Raw genomic sequence first — 17629 nt, 5'->3', positions numbered from 1 at the left:
ATTAGGATATTCTCTGACCTGCCTTTTGGCCATTGGCTCTATCGACACACAGAATTGCCTGCAATGATCCTCTTCAAGTTTGATGAAAACACACACCGGCTACGTTTACAAGTACGCACAGAGTATTCCAAGTTTCCCCTCTTATTCCGTTCGCTATACAACTATGTACTAATTCGACATTGCGTACAGCTACAAACCTTTTTGATTCCTTATATCTATAATGAAATGGAGCAAGTAAATGTTGAAGAAAACGATCAAACATCAGTGAGCCAATTGCATGACTCTCCTCTTTGGAGCCAATACACGTCCAAGGCTTACAGGATGCATAACTATTCCAGTGCTTCAAATACTCAATTGAATTTGCCATCTAAATTGCTGCGTCTATTCTGGTCTTCCTCAATGTCCTTACCTTCCAGAACTTTGTGATTCAGAGTTATCAATAAGAAACTGCCTACAGAAGCGCAACTGTATAAAATCAATCGCGTTCCTGACAGTAATTGTCGCCTGTGTTCTTCGAGTATTGACTCGTTTGAACATTTCATTCTTTATTGTCCTTGGAAATGGACCATTTGGATTAAAGCCCTCACTTATTTCTATCCACAGATGTATTTTTCAGCTGATACGGTTTATCGCCTACTCTGTCTCGAATCCTGTCCTCCTTTTCTACTGCCTGACAGTCGTCTCTGTACGGTTCTATCTGTCTGCCAATGGAGAATATGGTCCGCTTACTGGCATTTCGCCTTAGACAATCAATCCTTCAACCCTGAGTGGATCAGTCCCGACATTATTAGTCAGACTTTGATCTCACTACACCAACATTATTTGCTCGTAAACGTTTTTTGAGTCTCTCAATGACTAATTTTGTGCACTCTTTTTTTTTCAGCTTATCCACGTTACACCCCTCTGTGATGTGTAACTAAAAACATACAAAAAAAAAAAAAAAAAAAAAAAAAAAAAAAAAAAAAACTTAGAAGTTATGCAGTCTTTAAAGTGTGAAAAATGAGTTCAGTCTAAAACTTCGATTTATGCAAACTTTCATATTTGTACAAATCTTTTTCCTGAAATAATATATACATCAAAATAGAACAAACAAGGGATTGGTTGGTGAAATCTAAAGAGTAAGACGTTTTTAAGAGAAAAGGCGGCGCTTCAAACACGAACAAAAGAAAAGGGAGTTTTTCTGTTGCACTTTTTTTCTCATTTTTATTTTTTCCACAGGGAATATGAGCCATTATACAGACAATCAATCCCGGGCTGTGCTTGATAAAGCCGAAAAAAGACTGGACATGCTTGAAAAGTTACCCAACCAGCAGTGGACTCTTGTAAATAACACTACTTCAAAAGACAAGATCTATCGTACATATACCACCAGTGACGATCACCCAACTTGGAAAGTCGAAAAACAACTCCATGCCAACCAAACTAACCTCGACTATATAAAGACATGTTTATTAACCATTGATTTGCGGCCGCAATGTAGGACACAACATATATTTTCCCGGTTTTTAACTATTGCATAATATTGACTTAGGGTATCCTTGGTTCACTGAATATAAAGTATTGGATAAACCGAGTTCTCATGTTCATATCATTCAAGCAAAAACAACAGACGAGTAAGTCATGCTTTTTTTTTACTATTATATTTTTTAAACAAAAAAAAAAAAAATACAGCCATAGTATAGATTGGGTAGAGAAAGTGATGGAGAGAAAACGTCAGGTTAGATATGTTGCTTGTTCAATGCATTCTGCTATCAACTACTATTTAGCAATACATGTTGAGACAAGCAATGGTGGTAGCACACGTGCGGTTGTTTACTACCAATGGGATCCATCGACTGCTACACATACCAGTGACATACTTTCCTCAGTCCTGGACAACCTATGTAATCTATGCATATTTTCATGGATCAGTCAATCTGATAAAGCAATTGATATCAAACGTATTTCATACACACAAGATACATGCGAAATTGACTATACTTGTCAACAGAAAGAAACAAAATTGCCTGCTCCAGCTGTAGATATTCATAAAATAAACCAACAACACAGATGGCATAGTGGATCATGGGATCAACAGTCTTCTCTCAGTCAAACACTACGGAAAAACAAATTTCTATCTTCTTCCTCTCTTGTGTTCAATTCAGCATCTTCTTCACCTCAACTTCATCCAATCACTCGATCCTCTTATCCCGAAAATCAACATATGTTTCCCTGGCTTATAGAGGATGAAAGAGAAGAACGAGACTTGCTTTATAAGCAACTTGATTCAGACGAATTACGGATTCAAGCAACCGATATGCCTCAACTGTCTATTTCACTTGTTGATAAGCAAGAATGGTCTGATAAGTTTGCTCAACTTTATGTTCGCTGCTTTTATCGCCAACCACTGAGCAATAAAGCAAATTATGTGATTCAGATACTTCATCCTCATAAATGGATGCAATACTTTAAAGAACACGAAGAAGAAACAATGCGGTTAGATGATGAAGATGAAATGACACCTATTCATGTGAAACTCGTCTTGCGAAAATCAAAAGATAGCCGATGTACAGTCAATAATAATGAGTGGCCAATCAGATCATGGCGTTTGTCCAGCAGTGATGAAGAAGAAAACGATAGTTGCCATACAGATGAGGATGAAGATATCTTTGTAGATGGTATGGAAGAAATCAATTCGCCCAAACAGACCGAAATGCCTAAAATAAATATTCCGCTTATGAAGCCATCTTCTTCTGCACCTGTTCCTACACTACAAACATTGCCTCAGCATGATGTACCATTCGCTGAATTCGAAGAGAAAAAGGCTGCTTCGATTCAAGAACCTGTAGATACAACATCTTTTGTAGATACTATTCCCATAGAAAAAACAAAGGAACCCAAGTAAATCATAGACTGAACCTCTGTCTGCTTCAACTAACATTCATCTAGTATACCCTCTTTATCTCAAGAAGCGGATCAATTGCCTGAAACAGATCCAGCAGCACTTTTGAAGGTATATCCACAATTTATTGAATATCTTCAACTATCTTCTTCACCTATCGTTCAAGCACCCACCCGAGAAAACGGTTATGTGACAGTACGACGATTTGACATTGCTCATCATCCTATGGGAGGCTTCTTGAGTGAATCTATTTGGAAAGATTGTAGTATTTGGGATATTAAGGCAGTCATTGAAAGCACAGGTGCTCGTCGGATCTGGGACAATACGTTTGAAAGCACTACACTTTTACATGCTCTCACACCCACCAGTTCATTATGGCACACAAAAGTCAAAGGTGCCTGGCCTATTCAGCCACGCGACTACGTTTGTTTTCATGGTCAGTACACATCATCAGGTGTACCCCGAATTGATCTGCTGTCGACGTCTTGTCTCGGTGATTCATTTCAATACAAACCGCTACCACCTAAACAAATACCTGGTTACACCCGTGCCATCATGGACATCATGGGCTGGCGATTGGAACGTGTGGACGAAACAAAGGCTCTTGTTCGCCAAGTGCTTGTGACTCAGTTTCCTTCTTGGGTCATTCAGTACATTACAAGTCGGTTTTCGGTACAGACATGTTCTGCTGTTCAGTTTGCACAAGACTATCTTGAGAAACATGGTGCTCCTCCGAGCCTTGAAAGCCTAAGTTGTGCTTTGCTTGTGGATGTCAAGCATGACCATGAACGTAAAAGCTGGCGTTGTGAATACACACGTCGTACCGATAAGAATGAATCAGATGTAGGCCCATTGAACACACCAAGCACCGTATCTGTGATTCGGTTAGATAAGAGAAGATGGGCTACTCGCAATGCTTATGCTGTGGTCATTGATCCTCCACCATCGCGTGTCTCGGCTACAGAAAAGAGTTGTGATCCTTATGGCGTATGGCTTACAGTAGAACATGATGAGGCATTTATCATTCCTTTACGAGGCAAGATTCTAGTGCTTATTAAGCCTGAAGAATCACCCTCAAACCATAATGAAGGTTGCTTGTTAAACGTCAATGGGATTGCTACTCCTATTCAAAGAGAAGAAACCAAACTCATTCCGACACCAAAACCTAAAGAAGAAAAGACGGCTGTAGAACCCGAATTGACAGAGGAAGAACAAGCCAGTGCAGCGCTCGATAAAGTATCACCCAAAGATCATGCACAAGCTGCATTATTGTTTTTAAAACAAACAGATGAACAGTTCGGATGGACAGTCCTTTCTGATAATCACAAATCGGGTATGCGTATCAGCAAAAAACCTGGCATTAAAAACAGCCAGTTGCCATTGAAAGACAACCATGAAATGCCCTCTAAATTACAAGTGTTTGATCCTTATATGGTCTACAAGGGCACCAAAGTAATTGAAAACTTTTCTGCTGATGAAGTACTAGCTGTTGTTAAAGATACAGACTATGTTCGAATACAGTATGACGATACCATTGAATCGCCTATTGAGCTTGTACGACAAACCAATTATCCTGCATGTAAAGTCATTCGCTATGCTGTCAAGGCCATGTTTCCATTCAAAAATCGGGAAGTGTATGCTGTCTCTTGTTTAGCACACGAAACATTATCTTCCAAACGTACATTTTACATTGAAAGCTCATTACCGGATTTTCCTCTCATCAATCCCAAAAAGACAAGAGGCCATTTGTTTATGTCTGGCTGGATTTTAGAAGAAATTGATCCTTACAATACAACGACAGCTAACCATCCTATTCCTTCTACACGGATTACTTATGTGGCAGCATTGGATTTAGGGAACTCAGTGCCTTCTTATATCAGTAATTTAGTAGCCAACAATTGGTTTCCTAAAAAGATACAAGCAGTTGAGTCGTATTTGAAATCAAAGGGACCACCTCCTTTTATTACTCAACCTGATCCTGCATTTGTGCTCTCTGGAAACACATTGGATAAAGACAAAGAAGATGTAAAGTGGAAAACCATTTATTCTAACTTTGATAAAAAGCACCAATTTGAAATCAAGACACGATTAGAAGTTAATGAAAATACCAGTAACAAAAAGACACAGCAGCAAAAGACTGAAGAAGGTACAGCTTCGCCTTATCGCAGACCCAGTCATCATACCATTTCAGCGTCTACTGATACACAAGGCCGTCGTGGCTCTTTACCAACTACGATATTAGCCAAAAAGCGTGTTGTCATGACACCTTCCTCAAGTGCAACCACCAATACAACAACACCTTTGACAGAAAAATCTCCTTCAACAACAAAGTCTTATACACTTTTACATACTACATTTGATCTTCGAGCCTATACAAAAGGATATGAAATTGAAGCTCAACTGTACGATGTATCAGACTCAAATCACGTAAAGAACATATCCAACAAGCTCGTTCTGTCTATTTCGGAACCTTCTCTGTCTCAGTTAATGGACGGTAAAAAGAAATCTACCAAACATACCATTACTGTCAAGACACAACAAGGCGTATCCTTATTTAAATCTATACCAGCCTTGTTTGAATTTGAGTTCAAGTTGATACCTATACGTCAAGAAGCAGCAACAAGCACAACCAAACTGACTGTATCTCATGTTTTGGGTGAAGATGAAGATGATGGAAAAGAAAAATGGCGTGGTACGATTATGGTGAATGGCATAGAAGCACAATTAAACACAGAGGTTCCATTGAAGTCATTACTGGCTAATGAAGAGAAGGCAATAAATAGTAACACAAACGATGAAACGATACCACAGGATAATCGAGGTGACATTGCTAATTCAGAGCCAAATAGTCAGATAGACAACGAAGCAACCTTGAGTTTAGACGACAATGCAAGCAAGACACAAATTGAAAGTGAAAATTCATCTCAGTACATTGGAGGAAGTGTTGTTGCCACTGCACTTGAAAACGTATCTGCAGGTGTCAATGTAAGTTGGTATATTTATCCTTATCAAACTCTAACTTATCTATAGACAATTGGCGCTCGTATGATGATTCCTTTTAGAGCAGCATCCAATTCATTTCTTTCATCTAACATGAATGAACAAATCTCATTAGAAGATCAACAAACATCTTCTGAAGAAGAAGAAGAACAAAAAGAAGAGGCAGGCATTCGGATCCAAAGTTTTACGCGAGAAGAAAGACACAAGATTAGGTCTGTCACTACATTGCATGAAGTTCGTTTATTACGAAAATCTTCAGATACCATGCGAAAGGGCATGCTCTTGCTCTCGATTTGTTTAGGACTTGCCATTGTGTTTGCATTGCTTTTACTACAGCCAATGCTAGAAAGATACTATGCTTCTTTTGGTGTTTCTTCTACCATTGCTTCATTGGATCATTCAATTGAACAAGGCATTGTTCGTCGATTGTTACAAATACCTTGGTTCGGAGGCTGGGATATTCAACTGATTGCTGTTCAAAGACAAAATTATTAATAATGACTGATAATAAATGTTTTGAAGTAGGAAGAATCAATAGCCTTAAATGAAAGCATTACAGCTTGAAGATTTAGTAACTGTAACAGGATCGGCTGAATGTCTACAAACTCCGTTTTCTTTTTCTTTTCTTTTTTTTTACAAAGATCGTTTTCTTTCTAAAATATGAATCTTGAATTATTAGGTAACTAGACGATGTGATCTATGAATCATGATCACTCATTATTTGATTAGATCCTTGGGAGCAGGAATATCCTCAGATTATTGAAGAAACACTTGAAGACGGCTATGTCCTCAACTGTAAATTCAATCGACGTGGTACTCTATTAGCAGCTGGCTGTTTAGATGGGCGCTGTGTTGTTTGGGATTTTGATACAAAAGGTGTTTCGCGTAATTTGATCGGACATGTTAAGCCAGTAGCAAATATAAGGTAGCAGACAAAAGGCATCCTTTCATTCAATAACGTTTGTTTCTTTTCTTTTCTTTTTGCATAGTTGGTCTCACAATGGACGTTTTCTCTTATCTGCATCAAAAGATTGGACTTGTATCTATTGGGATCTCGTCCATGGCACGAAAAAGACAAAGATTCGATTTGACACACCACTTATGATGGCCCATATGCATCCAAAGAACAAGTAAGGAAGCAATTGGACAGACATGGATTAAGTGTTTTATAGTAAGCGTTTTGTAGCAGCCTTGTTTCAAGAAAATCCAGTGATAGTAGACATTGAAAATGATACATTTACCAAGATAGATTTACCAACAGAAGTAGAAGATGACCCTAATACAAAAATGTAAGCACAAAAGTGTCTGTTCGATGAGTATGCTTATAGACTCTTAGATCATTTTATGTGACAGCAGTCATATGGAATAAAACAGGCAACCGAATATATACAGGAACATCAAAGGGTCATTTGAATATCATTGACGTAGAATCTAACAAGGCAAGTTTGAAGAAAAAGTAGGACATCCCTAATTCATGTTTAGATTGTCTATAGTACACGCATTGCCAATACAACAATAAAGAATATTCAACTAAGCAGAAATGGACGGTGAGTATATGATTGCAACTGCTGCTTACTAATGTACGGTAGTGATATGCTGATTAATGCCAATGATCGCGTTATACGGTATTATCGAATAGATGAAAAAGAAGGTATTCCTGAGTTATGTAACAAGTTTCAAGACTTGGTCAATCGCATTCAATGGAGTCAGAGCTGCTTTAGTGCTGATGGCGAATTTGTGATTGGTGGTTCAGGGCATAGAGCAGAACACAATATATACATTTGGGATAAGAATATGGGCAATTTAGTCAAGATATTAGAAGGACCTAAAGAGCCATTAGACGATATTGCTGTAAGTAAAATATAGATAGTCATCATACTCAATGAAACCAAGTGGCACCCTGTTAGACCTATCATTGGCTCTGTTAGTAGTTTTGGTAACATTTATATCTGGACATCCAAGCATGAAGAAAATTGGAGTGCATTTGCACCTGATTTTATTGAGTTAGAGGAGAATCTAGAGTATGAAGAGAAAGAAGACGAGTTTGATGTAGTCCCAGAAGATGAGAAATCCATGCAAAAGCAAGTAGATGAAGACATTGCAGTAGATGTGACTACATGCGAAACAATACAAGCATTTATTGATTCAGATCAAGATGAAGACGAAGTATTCTATTTGTCTCCTTTACCCTTTGAAGATGAAGACGAAGATGGCCATAAGGCTGCAAATCTTAGTAGTGATGAAGAGTTTGCCAAAAAATCACTCAAAAAGAAGTTTCTTAAAAAGAAAAAGAAGGGTTCGCTTGAAGCAATGGACGATAGACCTAGAAAACTACTCAAGAAATAAACATATGTGTGTTACATACTGGCTTTAAATTGGCTGCATTTGTTATTTTTCTCCTTTTTGTTCTCTTTTTCTTCGCTTTTATGACACTTTCTACAGCTCTTGAGACGCAAATAAACGAGTTTATTCAAAAGCTAAAGAGACGGTAACTATTTCTATACTGAGAGCGAGAGAAGAAAAGCTAAATAGTTTATAGTCAAGTTGTTGGCTCTTTCTTTGTTGCAAGAGAAACTGCTATTATCCTTCGTCAAGTTGTCTCAACGACTCGCTGGCGTGATGCTAACGAATTGATTGATGTTATCACTCGAATTGGCTCGAATTTGGCTTCTGCTCAACCCAATGGTAAGAATATCTTATGAATCTATAGTTACCAATAAATGTGTAGAATTCGCTATTGGCAACATTGTAAAGCGCGTTTTGAAAGTGATTCGAGAAGTATCTCGAGTCGAAATCAATATAGACAATTCGACAGAGATAGCTACACCTGATGATTCTAGTTTCAGTGAGGATGAAGGACACTATCAATCAGTTCATAATATAAGCGAAGCAAGGCCTGGATTATCCACTCAACAATCCATGTTTCGGTTATTATCAGATACCCATCAAAATAAGACAGAAAAGAAAATTCAGGACGCTTATCATTTAAAGCCTTTGGTTATCCAAGAAATCACAGAGGAAATTATTGCTGATCTAGACACAAAAGACACTGCTTCTATTTACAAGGGAATTGCAGATCAAGCGTTGGATTTTATTCATGCAAAGTAAGCGCCATCATCATGCGTGTCCAAATATAACATTTTATTAGTGAAGTTATTATGACAATTGGTATTTCTAGAACAGTACAGGAGTTCTTGATGAAAGCAGCACAAAAACGTAAAGTTCAAGTGCTTGTAGCAGAGACTGCACCGACGTAAGGAATTAGATTGTCATTTGTTTTTCTTATATTTTACCATAGATATCAAGGACACAAGATGGCTTTGTTGTTATCTCAAGCAGGAATCGATACAACTGTCATTGCTGATTCTGCTATTTTTGCTGCCATGCCCCGAGTAAACAAGGTTGTTTTGGGTGCTCATGCCGGTAAAATTTTATTTTCGATTGATGCATAATGTACTTATACGCTTTTTTTTTTTGAAGTCCTTGCCAACGGTGCACTTGTCTCTGTTTCGGGCTCTCATTTATTAGCATCAGCTGCTAAACACCATTCTACACCTGTCTTGGTCTGTACAGCCTTGTACAAGTTATCTCCTCTATTTGCTTATGACGCAGCTGCATTCAATATCACTGTTTCGCCACAGAATGTTATGAGTTTTCAGGAAGGTGATATTATTAACAATGTCACCATCACAAACCCATATTACGATTACGTTGGACCAGACTATGTCAGCTTGTTCATTCATAATCTGTAAGTAATGGCTCATTGTATCTCAAATATTAACAAAAAATGTCAATAGTGGATCAGCACCACCTACTTATATCTATCGATTGATCAACGATAATTATGATGGAGAAGATACTACTCTTTAAATACAGTGTTTATTTTGTATCTTAGTTGGCAGAACTAAAGTATTCTTGAGAACCCTTGGGATCAGGCTTGATTGTCTTTTCGCCCTTGTTCCAGTTAGCAGGGCAGACTTCTCCATGTTCATCAGTAAACTTGATAGCTTCAATAACTCTCAAAGTTTCGTCAACAGAACGACCAATGGGCAAATCGTGAATAGTAGCAGTACGAAGAATGCCCTTAGGATCAATGACAAACAAACCACGAAGAGCTAAACCTTCTTCAGGGATCAAGACTAATAAGAAAAAAAAATGAGCTTGTTTGTTTTTCATCATGCGAACTACAAACCATTGTAGCTAGTAGCAATTTCCTTCTTGATATCAGAAACTATGATCTGTCAATGCATTTTGTCTTATGGTATTATTCTATGCTTACCAAGAGGAATCTTGATGTTGCCAAGACCACCTTGCTTTCTAGGAACATTGGTCCAAGCTATCAAAAAAAATTAGACATTGATATAAACGCCTAGGCATGAGAATAAGGCTTACCTAAATGAGAATGAACATTGCTGACAAGAGTGTTAAATACATCAATAAGATACATGTATATAGACTTACTCTACACTAATACCAATGACATCAGCACCCAACTTCTTGAATTCATCAATTCTGTCACTGAAGGCAAGCAATTCAGTAGGACAAACAAAAGTAAAATCAGCAGGATAGAAGACCAAGACCTTGAAGCCCTTAAAGTCAGACAAGGATACTTGCTTGAATTCACCATCAACAAGGGCAGTAGCAGACCATTCAGGAGCAGGGTCTGGAAGAAAAAGGGAAGATATGAGTACTGCTTTTAATAAAAGAAAATTCTTTCTAATTACGTTGAACAGTAGCGCGCTTTTGTTCGATAGTAGTGTTTAAGAAACGAGTAGCAGTAGTGCTGACAAGAGCTTTGCGAGCTACAGGAACAGTAGGACGAACAGAAGCTCTGAAAGCAACACGGGGTGCAAGAGAAGCAGTAATACGACGAGCAGTAAACATGATAGATAAGAAAAAGAAAGAAAGAAAGAGATACGCTTTGCTGAAAAGTTTGAAGGATGTTAAACTCCACGCATCTGGGGTTTTCGCCTTCCATGGTGTGACCGTATTTTGTTTAATGCAATTGTACACTTGACAGAGTATGACTTTTTGAGACTTGATTGAACCTTAATTTCGTGTTGATTAATCTCCTAGGACTAGAGGCAACAACAACTTTGATAAAATTACTGGTGCTGTTAAGGACAGAAGCATATTAAGCATCAATTGGGCTAGTACAATATGAGGTCTAGTTGTCAATTTTGCATTGCTTCTTGACTTCAAAGTAGCCATCGATATGGTATCATTTATCATTGCTCTTATCGATAATGGTATTGAATTTCTTGAAGATATTAAGTACAGGCCTAGAGATGTCTTTATCATAGACATGGAGTTCGACTCTCAAAATAAGCATTAGAAATAGATATAAAGCTGTAATCATACATATCAGAATTATATTCGTGATCAAGATATCACAGAAAAAAACTAGAAGACTATGTAATTGAGTATCTTCGTGGTATACGATGTTACAATTATTCTATTCTAGGTCTAAACAGCTTTTGAACAACCTCTGGCTTCATGCACAAAGTGAAGACAGTCACAGCTGCATGAAAAGATCAAGTTTCAACCATTTTTTCTCTCTCTTTCTTCTTTATAACCAAAAAACGCAGTACTTTTTCATCCTAATAAATACACGGTATTATTATGACAACTACAAGGAGCAGAACAATACCAAAGGTCAAAACTGTGACAACTGAAAAGCCTTTGGAAACAACAACTAAGCCAAAACGGACATATAAGAGAAAAGCTGCTGTGAAAGAAGAAGGGGCCCAAGGGACAACCAAAAGAAAAAAAACGCTCAAGACAGATACACCTGAAGCTCATATCAAGACAGAAGGCGTTCAAGTCAAAAAAGAGAACGAATTAAATGAAGCTATTCCTGAGTCTACAGCAGAAGACACTCCAAGAAAGAAGACAACAAAAGCCAAAAGAATCCTACCCAAGACCGAAACTCCTGCTAAGTCTAAAAGTGAGACTAAAGCCAAAACAAAAGCCAAAGCACCAATTGAAAAAAAGAAGAAGAAGGAAAAGTTTACATTGCCTCCTGAAGCAGAATGTCTTAGTAGTGTTAGTATTTCAAGTAAATTTGTGATGCATATCTCATCATTTCTGTAGAACTTACGTGGACGCGTGATTAGAGCTATGAATCAGCGTATGTTTATCCTTTCTCGCAAGGTAAATGAGTCAGACTCATCCACCGAAAGCTTTGATGTCGCGGGAAGCGTTGGCAATGTAAGTAGACAATGATTGATAAATTATTTGTTAAATCGTTGAACAGGTTTACACTGTCAATATTGCTAGCAGGATCAGCTGCACATGCATGGATCATTCAATAAGAAGATCTTATTGCAAACACATTCTAATGATATTGGTCAAAGTATACCGCCTTCCATTTATTGATCTTATGTTCAAGTCTCTAAGCACAAAGCCAGATCAAAGAATTCAAGCACGCCAACATTCAAGTATAATTGACCCATCTGTACTTGTTTCTGAAGAAATTCAAAAGAAAGTTATGGGCATTTACTATCATAATCATGAACCTGAATCTTCTGAAACTAAGAGCGAACGGTATATGTGTTGGTTAATTAGTCTGTTAACTCATTCTCAATTGTAGTCGTCCACTTGATAACAATGACTGTCCTATTTGCTTTGAAGAATTTGAAGAGGAAAAGATCAACGAGACTGATTATTGTAAAGTGTGTGGCAATAATATTCACAAGGTAAGTTGAAGTTGTATATATACTTGACTCATTACATCCAAAGGAATGTTTCCAAATGTGGGCAGCTTCAAAGGGCAGAAATGTCACTTGTGTCTATTGTCGATCCAACTGGAATCCAACTTCAGAGTCTTCAAAGACCGGCAAAAAGAGTGCCTATGAACTCGATTATGCTCATGTAAATGAAGGCTATTATGCTAATTTCGCAAAGGAGTTAGGTCTGGAGAAGAAAAGAGATAATTCAACTTATGGAATCAAATGATCAAAACACTATTGAGCAATAAACTTATCGTATTTTTATGTTGTGCTTGTACCACGATCAAACAATCTGTCTTTTGGTAGTAGTACAATAAAAAAAAAGAGAGTTTGTAGTCCGCGGTATTAGCCTATTGAATGAAAGCGCCTGCTTGCATGTTCTTTTTTTATTTGATATATTAAGTCATTATTTATAAGACCTTAGATATCCATTGGTGTTTGTTTTATAAAGACATTACATATGCGCAACTGTACGAATATGTGAGAATAACAAACGTTTGACAATAAATAGCGCTTTTGTACAACATCACATGGACTTGAAAAAAGTCCATCATTTTATTCTTGATTTCATGTTGAGAGCAAGAAAAAAAGGATTATGACCTATCTTTACAAAACAAAAAACAGGAAAGAAAGAGTGTTAAATATATGCAAAAGAAAAGGCAAGAAGCCTAGGTCAAATAAATTATCTGCAGCATGATGACCGTTTAAGAGATTAAGGAGGTCTTGTTTGAACTATGGTGCATTTAGGTATTTCACATTCAATATGGTATATCAATTCAATATCAAAAAGAAACTATCATTGTTTATATATTTCTCAACAAACATTCGTTTAGCAACGTATATGTAGCCTCTTGATTTATATGAATAAATGTCTTAGAGTTTAAATTAAACTTGTAGATGGTCTTACAACGCTTTCCCGGTACCATTTCGGAAACCGGAACGACTGTTCTATCCATGTGTACATAGAGAGGCAGAGAATTTGATATCCGAAACTTTTTTCCAGAAAAGGAGCATTAGCTATTTACATTGCCTATTTACATTGCCTTCAGTTCGAGACCTTATGCACATATATGAATTTTGGCAAAATGATGCCGCGAAAAAGAAACAGTCTTGTTCTTAAAAATAATACCTCACAATTGAGAAAAAGATAGCCTTTGGATATGATGGTGAAGACTTTAAACTTTTAGATGACTTATATGGGCGAAACAAGCATTTTACTTTGCCTTTGTCAAATATATCTTTCCATTTTTTATCCTTTCCAGACTCAATAAACTTTTATCTTTTAGGTCTTCTAGAATCTGCTTCATTACGAGCAATGGATTCGAAATCTTTAATTTTTCCAAAAAGCGACAACTTTTACATAATTATATTGATTCTGAATAGCAATTGCTTCATAAAGAATAAGTTTGAGAGAAGAAACAAAGAAAAATGGAAAAACAAGTTTATTGATCAAAAGCATTTTATCAATTGATCACATTTACAATAATAAACAGTTTTCATTGATTATCATACAAAGGAACCTTTACTTTATCAAACACGTATAAATTAAAAATGAATGCTTTATTTGTATCAAAACTAGTATGAAATAGAGTAGGGAATGGTATAACGAATTTCAAAGCTTGTTGAAGCGCTCATAGTAGCTTTTCATTACAAAATTAATATATTTATGTAATAATGATCGCTTTTTGGAGTGGACGGAGTGTTCCTTTATTTCATGCTGTGATCAATCCAGAAAGATAGGACCAACATACGACATCCAGATGTGATGCTATTTTTCTTAGTTGTGCAACAATCTTTTCTAAAAATATATGACACTGGTTTTTTTTTTTCTTTCGACATCATTTTGGCAAAAGGTATACAGTCCGGGGCTTTGTTTAACTCTCTTGTGTGACAGATATTTGAGAAGAAGAAAAAAGAGAGTGAAGCATCAATAACATCATACATTCACATATTGCAGCACATCAACAGAGCATGAAAAACAGAAAGACAATCTAAGGACAAGAAGACATTGTTTGAAAAGGAAATTCTTTGTAGAGCAGCAAGCACAACTAAATTGTCAAAGTTTTATTAAAAAATTGAAGAGTTCTGTCGTTTTTTGTTCATGTTTACCGGATAAAGAAGGTGGAATGCTTACATCAGAGTAGACTATTGGGTCTACCATTGCAATAACATGATACTTTGTGCTTCATTTTATTTAATTTTGGCGTTTTCAAAAGGGGGACGTTTGCTACTTGACGTTTGGTTTTATGTTCATTTGCGAGTCAATAATGTGATACATGAAATCAACAAAGAGCCGATCATTTCCTTGCGTATGTTTTTCTTGTAGTGGCTTTGAGTTTTGTTGCGAGTGGTCCATAATGATGTTTCAAACTATTCTTACCAAAAAGAAACATGCACCGAACTTTCGTCTAAACATCCATGTACCAACAGAAAGCGCTGTGAGTAACCTCTTTTTCAAAATCAGAAGCGGATGCATTAAAATCATAGGTCAAGCTTATTTTGTTTGCTGTAATACGCAACTATCTGATCAAGTTTTTTTTGGAGGAATTACTTTACAACAGAGTAATACCGATCTCCGTCTTTTTTTTTTTATAAAAAGGCCTAAAACAAAGTTGCGTATAACTCTTTTTCCTCTACTTCATTATATAGCTTTGACTAAAATGCGCAGAGCTACTTTATTGCTTATTGCAAGCACTTTTCTTAGTGGCTTGTCTGCTCGTGCTATAATCGATGGTCCTGTTTCTATCGAAAAGAGAGCTCCTGCTTATGCTTGTTCTGCTGAAGACACACCTTCATTTATGGTAAATAATATAAGAATTGAATGTTTATATGTATGTATACTGACATTGGAATAGTTGTCCTACTTTTCAGGTGTATTTTTTGGTGATTTTAAATCAGAAGGCAGTCAAACAGTCCTTGGTCCTCTTGCAGTGAAAGGAAAGTTTGAAGCTAATGATATCAAAGTCAACCAACCCTCTGGTGACTCCTCTTCTGGATCTACCGGAGACCTTAATACTTCTGATTCTTCAGAATCCTCTAGTTATTCTAGTTCCAGCTCGTCTTCTAGCTCCTACAGCTCTTCCAGTTCTTACAGCTCTTCTAGCTCTTCTTCTAGCTCCTCTGGTTTCTCAAAGAGAGATGAATTCGAAATTTTGAGTTATGGTCTTGTTGTTGAAGGCGAAGTTGATATTACTTCTGTCAGTTTTAGTGGCGATATCTTTTTACCTAATGGTGCTAGTACTGAAGGCTTTGAAGTAAGCAGCTACTCTAGCTCTTCTTCTGAAACCATCATGGAAGATGGCACTATTATTTACTCCAGTAATTACACTTCTAGCTACTCTATTACTGAAGGTTCTACTGGTGTTTATGATTTTAGTCTTGCTGAAAGTAATGCTTATGCTGCTTCTGAATTGTTATCTGCTATGCAACCCACTTTGAGATTGGATGCTCAGGGAGCTTTGAGCTACATTGACAGCTCTTCTTCTTCATCCGAGCAAGTGTATCACGTTCTTACTTTCGGCACTAGTAGCAAGAGTATCCTTGAAGCATCTTATCTTTCTGAAGCCTCTACTATCTTCCAAGGCCAAGGTAGCTGGTCAGGTCCTTCTGGTATGAGCTGGCCATCTTCTGGTACCATCATCTTCAACGTAAGGAGTATTACATTTTGTAGCGTTGCATATCCTAATTTATCTTTCAATAGATCCCTGTTGACAGCGAATCCACTTTTACTCTCTCTACTTCTGAATCATCTGTAGGCTTGGATGCCTCTCGTGTCATTTATAACTTCTACGCTGTGGATGCTACTTCAGGCCAGTACTCCCAAAGCAGTAGCTTTACCCTTGAACGTAACACTGAAAGTTACTTTGGTGGTTTCACTTTGGCTCCTAGAGCTACTATTGTCGATGGTGCCTCTGGTTACTTTGCTGGTACTCTTGTGGGTGGCAGTTATTCTTCCAGTAGCAATGTTGAAATTGGTGACTATGAAGCTACTGGTGCCAACTCCAACGTCTTTGCTGGTTGTTTCCCTATCACATATACTTCTGTATCCCAAATCACCTCTGGTGGAGGTAATCAAACATCTTCTGAATCGGGTGCTACTATTATCTATGTAACCTCTACTGACGCTGTTACGTCTTCTTCCACAGCTACTGCTGCCACTACTACTCTCACTGAAGCTGCCACTACTACATCTACTGAAGTCGTTGCCGCTACTACTTTGTCTACTGAAGTTGTTGCTACTACTACCGAAGTTGGAGGTACTACTGTCTTTGTTTTCACTACTGAATCTGGTGCTACTACTACTGAAGCTGCTGCTACTACTACTGAAGCTGCTGCTACTACTGAAGCTGCTGCTACTACTACTGAAGCTGCTGCTACTACTACTAACTCTGTCACCACAGCTACAACAGATCGTGGCGTTGGTTCTGAAACTTCAACCGAATCTTCTGAAGCTACAACTACTCAAGAAAGTGACAGTGCTTCTGAAACTACCATCATTCTCGGTACAACTGAATTTTCTACCGCAACTACCGAAGTTGCTCATGGCTCAACTCAAACTATTGTTTTTGCTACCACAACCGATTCCTCTGACCATGGCGCTGCTACCACAACTGATTCCTCTGACCATGGTGCTGCTACCACAACTGATTCCTCTGACCATGGTGCTGCTACCACAACTGATTCCTCTGACCATGGCGCTGCTACTACTACTGAAGCTGCTACTACTACTCACAAGAAGAAGCCTTGTTCCAAAACCAAATCAGGTGAATATGCTGCTACCACAACTACTCACAAGAAGAAGCCTTGCACAAAGAAGACCACTACTACTAAGCACAAGAAAAAGCCTTGTACTAAGAAGAGCAAAGCAACCACTACTACTAAACACAAGAAGAAACCTTGCACCAAAAAGACTAAGTGTCCTGCCGGCTGTGCTACAAAGACCATTACCAAGGTCATTTACGTTACAGTCTCATAAATATACATACATATATATCCTTTTGTAAAGCATTAATTCATT

At 37.6% G+C, this 17629-nt stretch overlaps 6 protein-coding genes across 6 annotated transcripts; 4 read left to right on the top strand and 2 right to left on the bottom strand.

Moving 5' to 3' along the window:
• Window positions 1–1223: 1223 nt before the first annotated feature.
• Window positions 1224–6376, top strand: B0P05DRAFT_571752 (uncharacterized protein; the record flags this gene model as incomplete). Its single annotated transcript, XM_051581398.1, has 5 exons — window positions 1224–1476; window positions 1532–1613; window positions 1672–2880; window positions 2929–5866; window positions 5912–6376. 5 exons carry the CDS (start codon window positions 1224–1226, stop codon window positions 6374–6376), a joined length of 4947 nt encoding a protein of 1648 aa, XP_051434888.1.
• A 138-nt stretch (window positions 6377–6514) lies between these two features.
• B0P05DRAFT_542291 (WD domain-containing protein) lies at window positions 6515–8256 on the top strand. Its single transcript, XM_051578307.1, has 8 exons — window positions 6515–6560; window positions 6611–6806; window positions 6871–7011; window positions 7054–7170; window positions 7218–7320; window positions 7364–7428; window positions 7471–7732; window positions 7775–8256. Exons 1-8 carry the CDS (start codon window positions 6542–6544, stop codon window positions 8225–8227), a joined length of 1356 nt encoding a protein of 451 aa, XP_051434887.1. The 5' UTR covers window positions 6515–6541; the 3' UTR covers window positions 8228–8256.
• A 48-nt stretch (window positions 8257–8304) lies between these two features.
• B0P05DRAFT_542286 (uncharacterized protein) lies at window positions 8305–9757 on the top strand (the record flags this gene model as incomplete). Its single annotated transcript, XM_051578306.1, has 7 exons — window positions 8305–8369; window positions 8421–8566; window positions 8610–8985; window positions 9030–9134; window positions 9180–9304; window positions 9362–9629; window positions 9679–9757. The coding sequence occupies 7 exons, from the start codon at window positions 8308–8310 to the stop codon at window positions 9749–9751; spliced, it is 1155 nt and encodes a 384-aa protein (XP_051434886.1). The 3' UTR covers window positions 9752–9757.
• A 15-nt stretch (window positions 9758–9772) lies between these two features.
• Window positions 9773–10765, bottom strand: B0P05DRAFT_470491 (thioredoxin-like protein; the record flags this gene model as incomplete). Its single annotated transcript, XM_051574558.1, has 6 exons — window positions 9773–10020; window positions 10074–10112; window positions 10161–10217; window positions 10274–10293; window positions 10343–10544; window positions 10606–10765. The coding sequence occupies 6 exons, from the start codon at window positions 10763–10765 to the stop codon at window positions 9773–9775; spliced, it is 726 nt and encodes a 241-aa protein (XP_051434885.1).
• Window positions 10766–11503: 738 nt separating this feature from the next.
• On the top strand, window positions 11504–12838 carry B0P05DRAFT_470126 (uncharacterized protein; the record flags this gene model as incomplete). The annotated part of the gene is made up of 5 exons (XM_051574535.1): window positions 11504–11926; window positions 11975–12091; window positions 12138–12427; window positions 12474–12579; window positions 12623–12838. The coding sequence occupies 5 exons, from the start codon at window positions 11504–11506 to the stop codon at window positions 12836–12838; spliced, it is 1152 nt and encodes a 383-aa protein (XP_051434884.1).
• A 4320-nt stretch (window positions 12839–17158) lies between these two features.
• On the bottom strand, window positions 17159–17326 carry B0P05DRAFT_542272 (uncharacterized protein; the record flags this gene model as incomplete). The annotated part of the gene is made up of 1 exon (XM_051578305.1): window positions 17159–17326. A coding segment is annotated over one exon (168 nt), but the record flags the coding sequence as incomplete, so codon positions are not given.
• Window positions 17327–17629: the final 303 nt, after the last annotated feature.

This window comes from Gilbertella persicaria (assembly GCF_025201335.1).
Source record: "Gilbertella persicaria strain CBS 190.32 chromosome Unknown B0P05scaffold_20, whole genome shotgun sequence".
Taxonomy (NCBI): Eukaryota; Fungi; Mucoromycota; class Mucoromycetes; order Mucorales; family Choanephoraceae; genus Gilbertella; species Gilbertella persicaria.
This window is presented reverse-complemented; position numbering and strand designations above follow the sequence as displayed.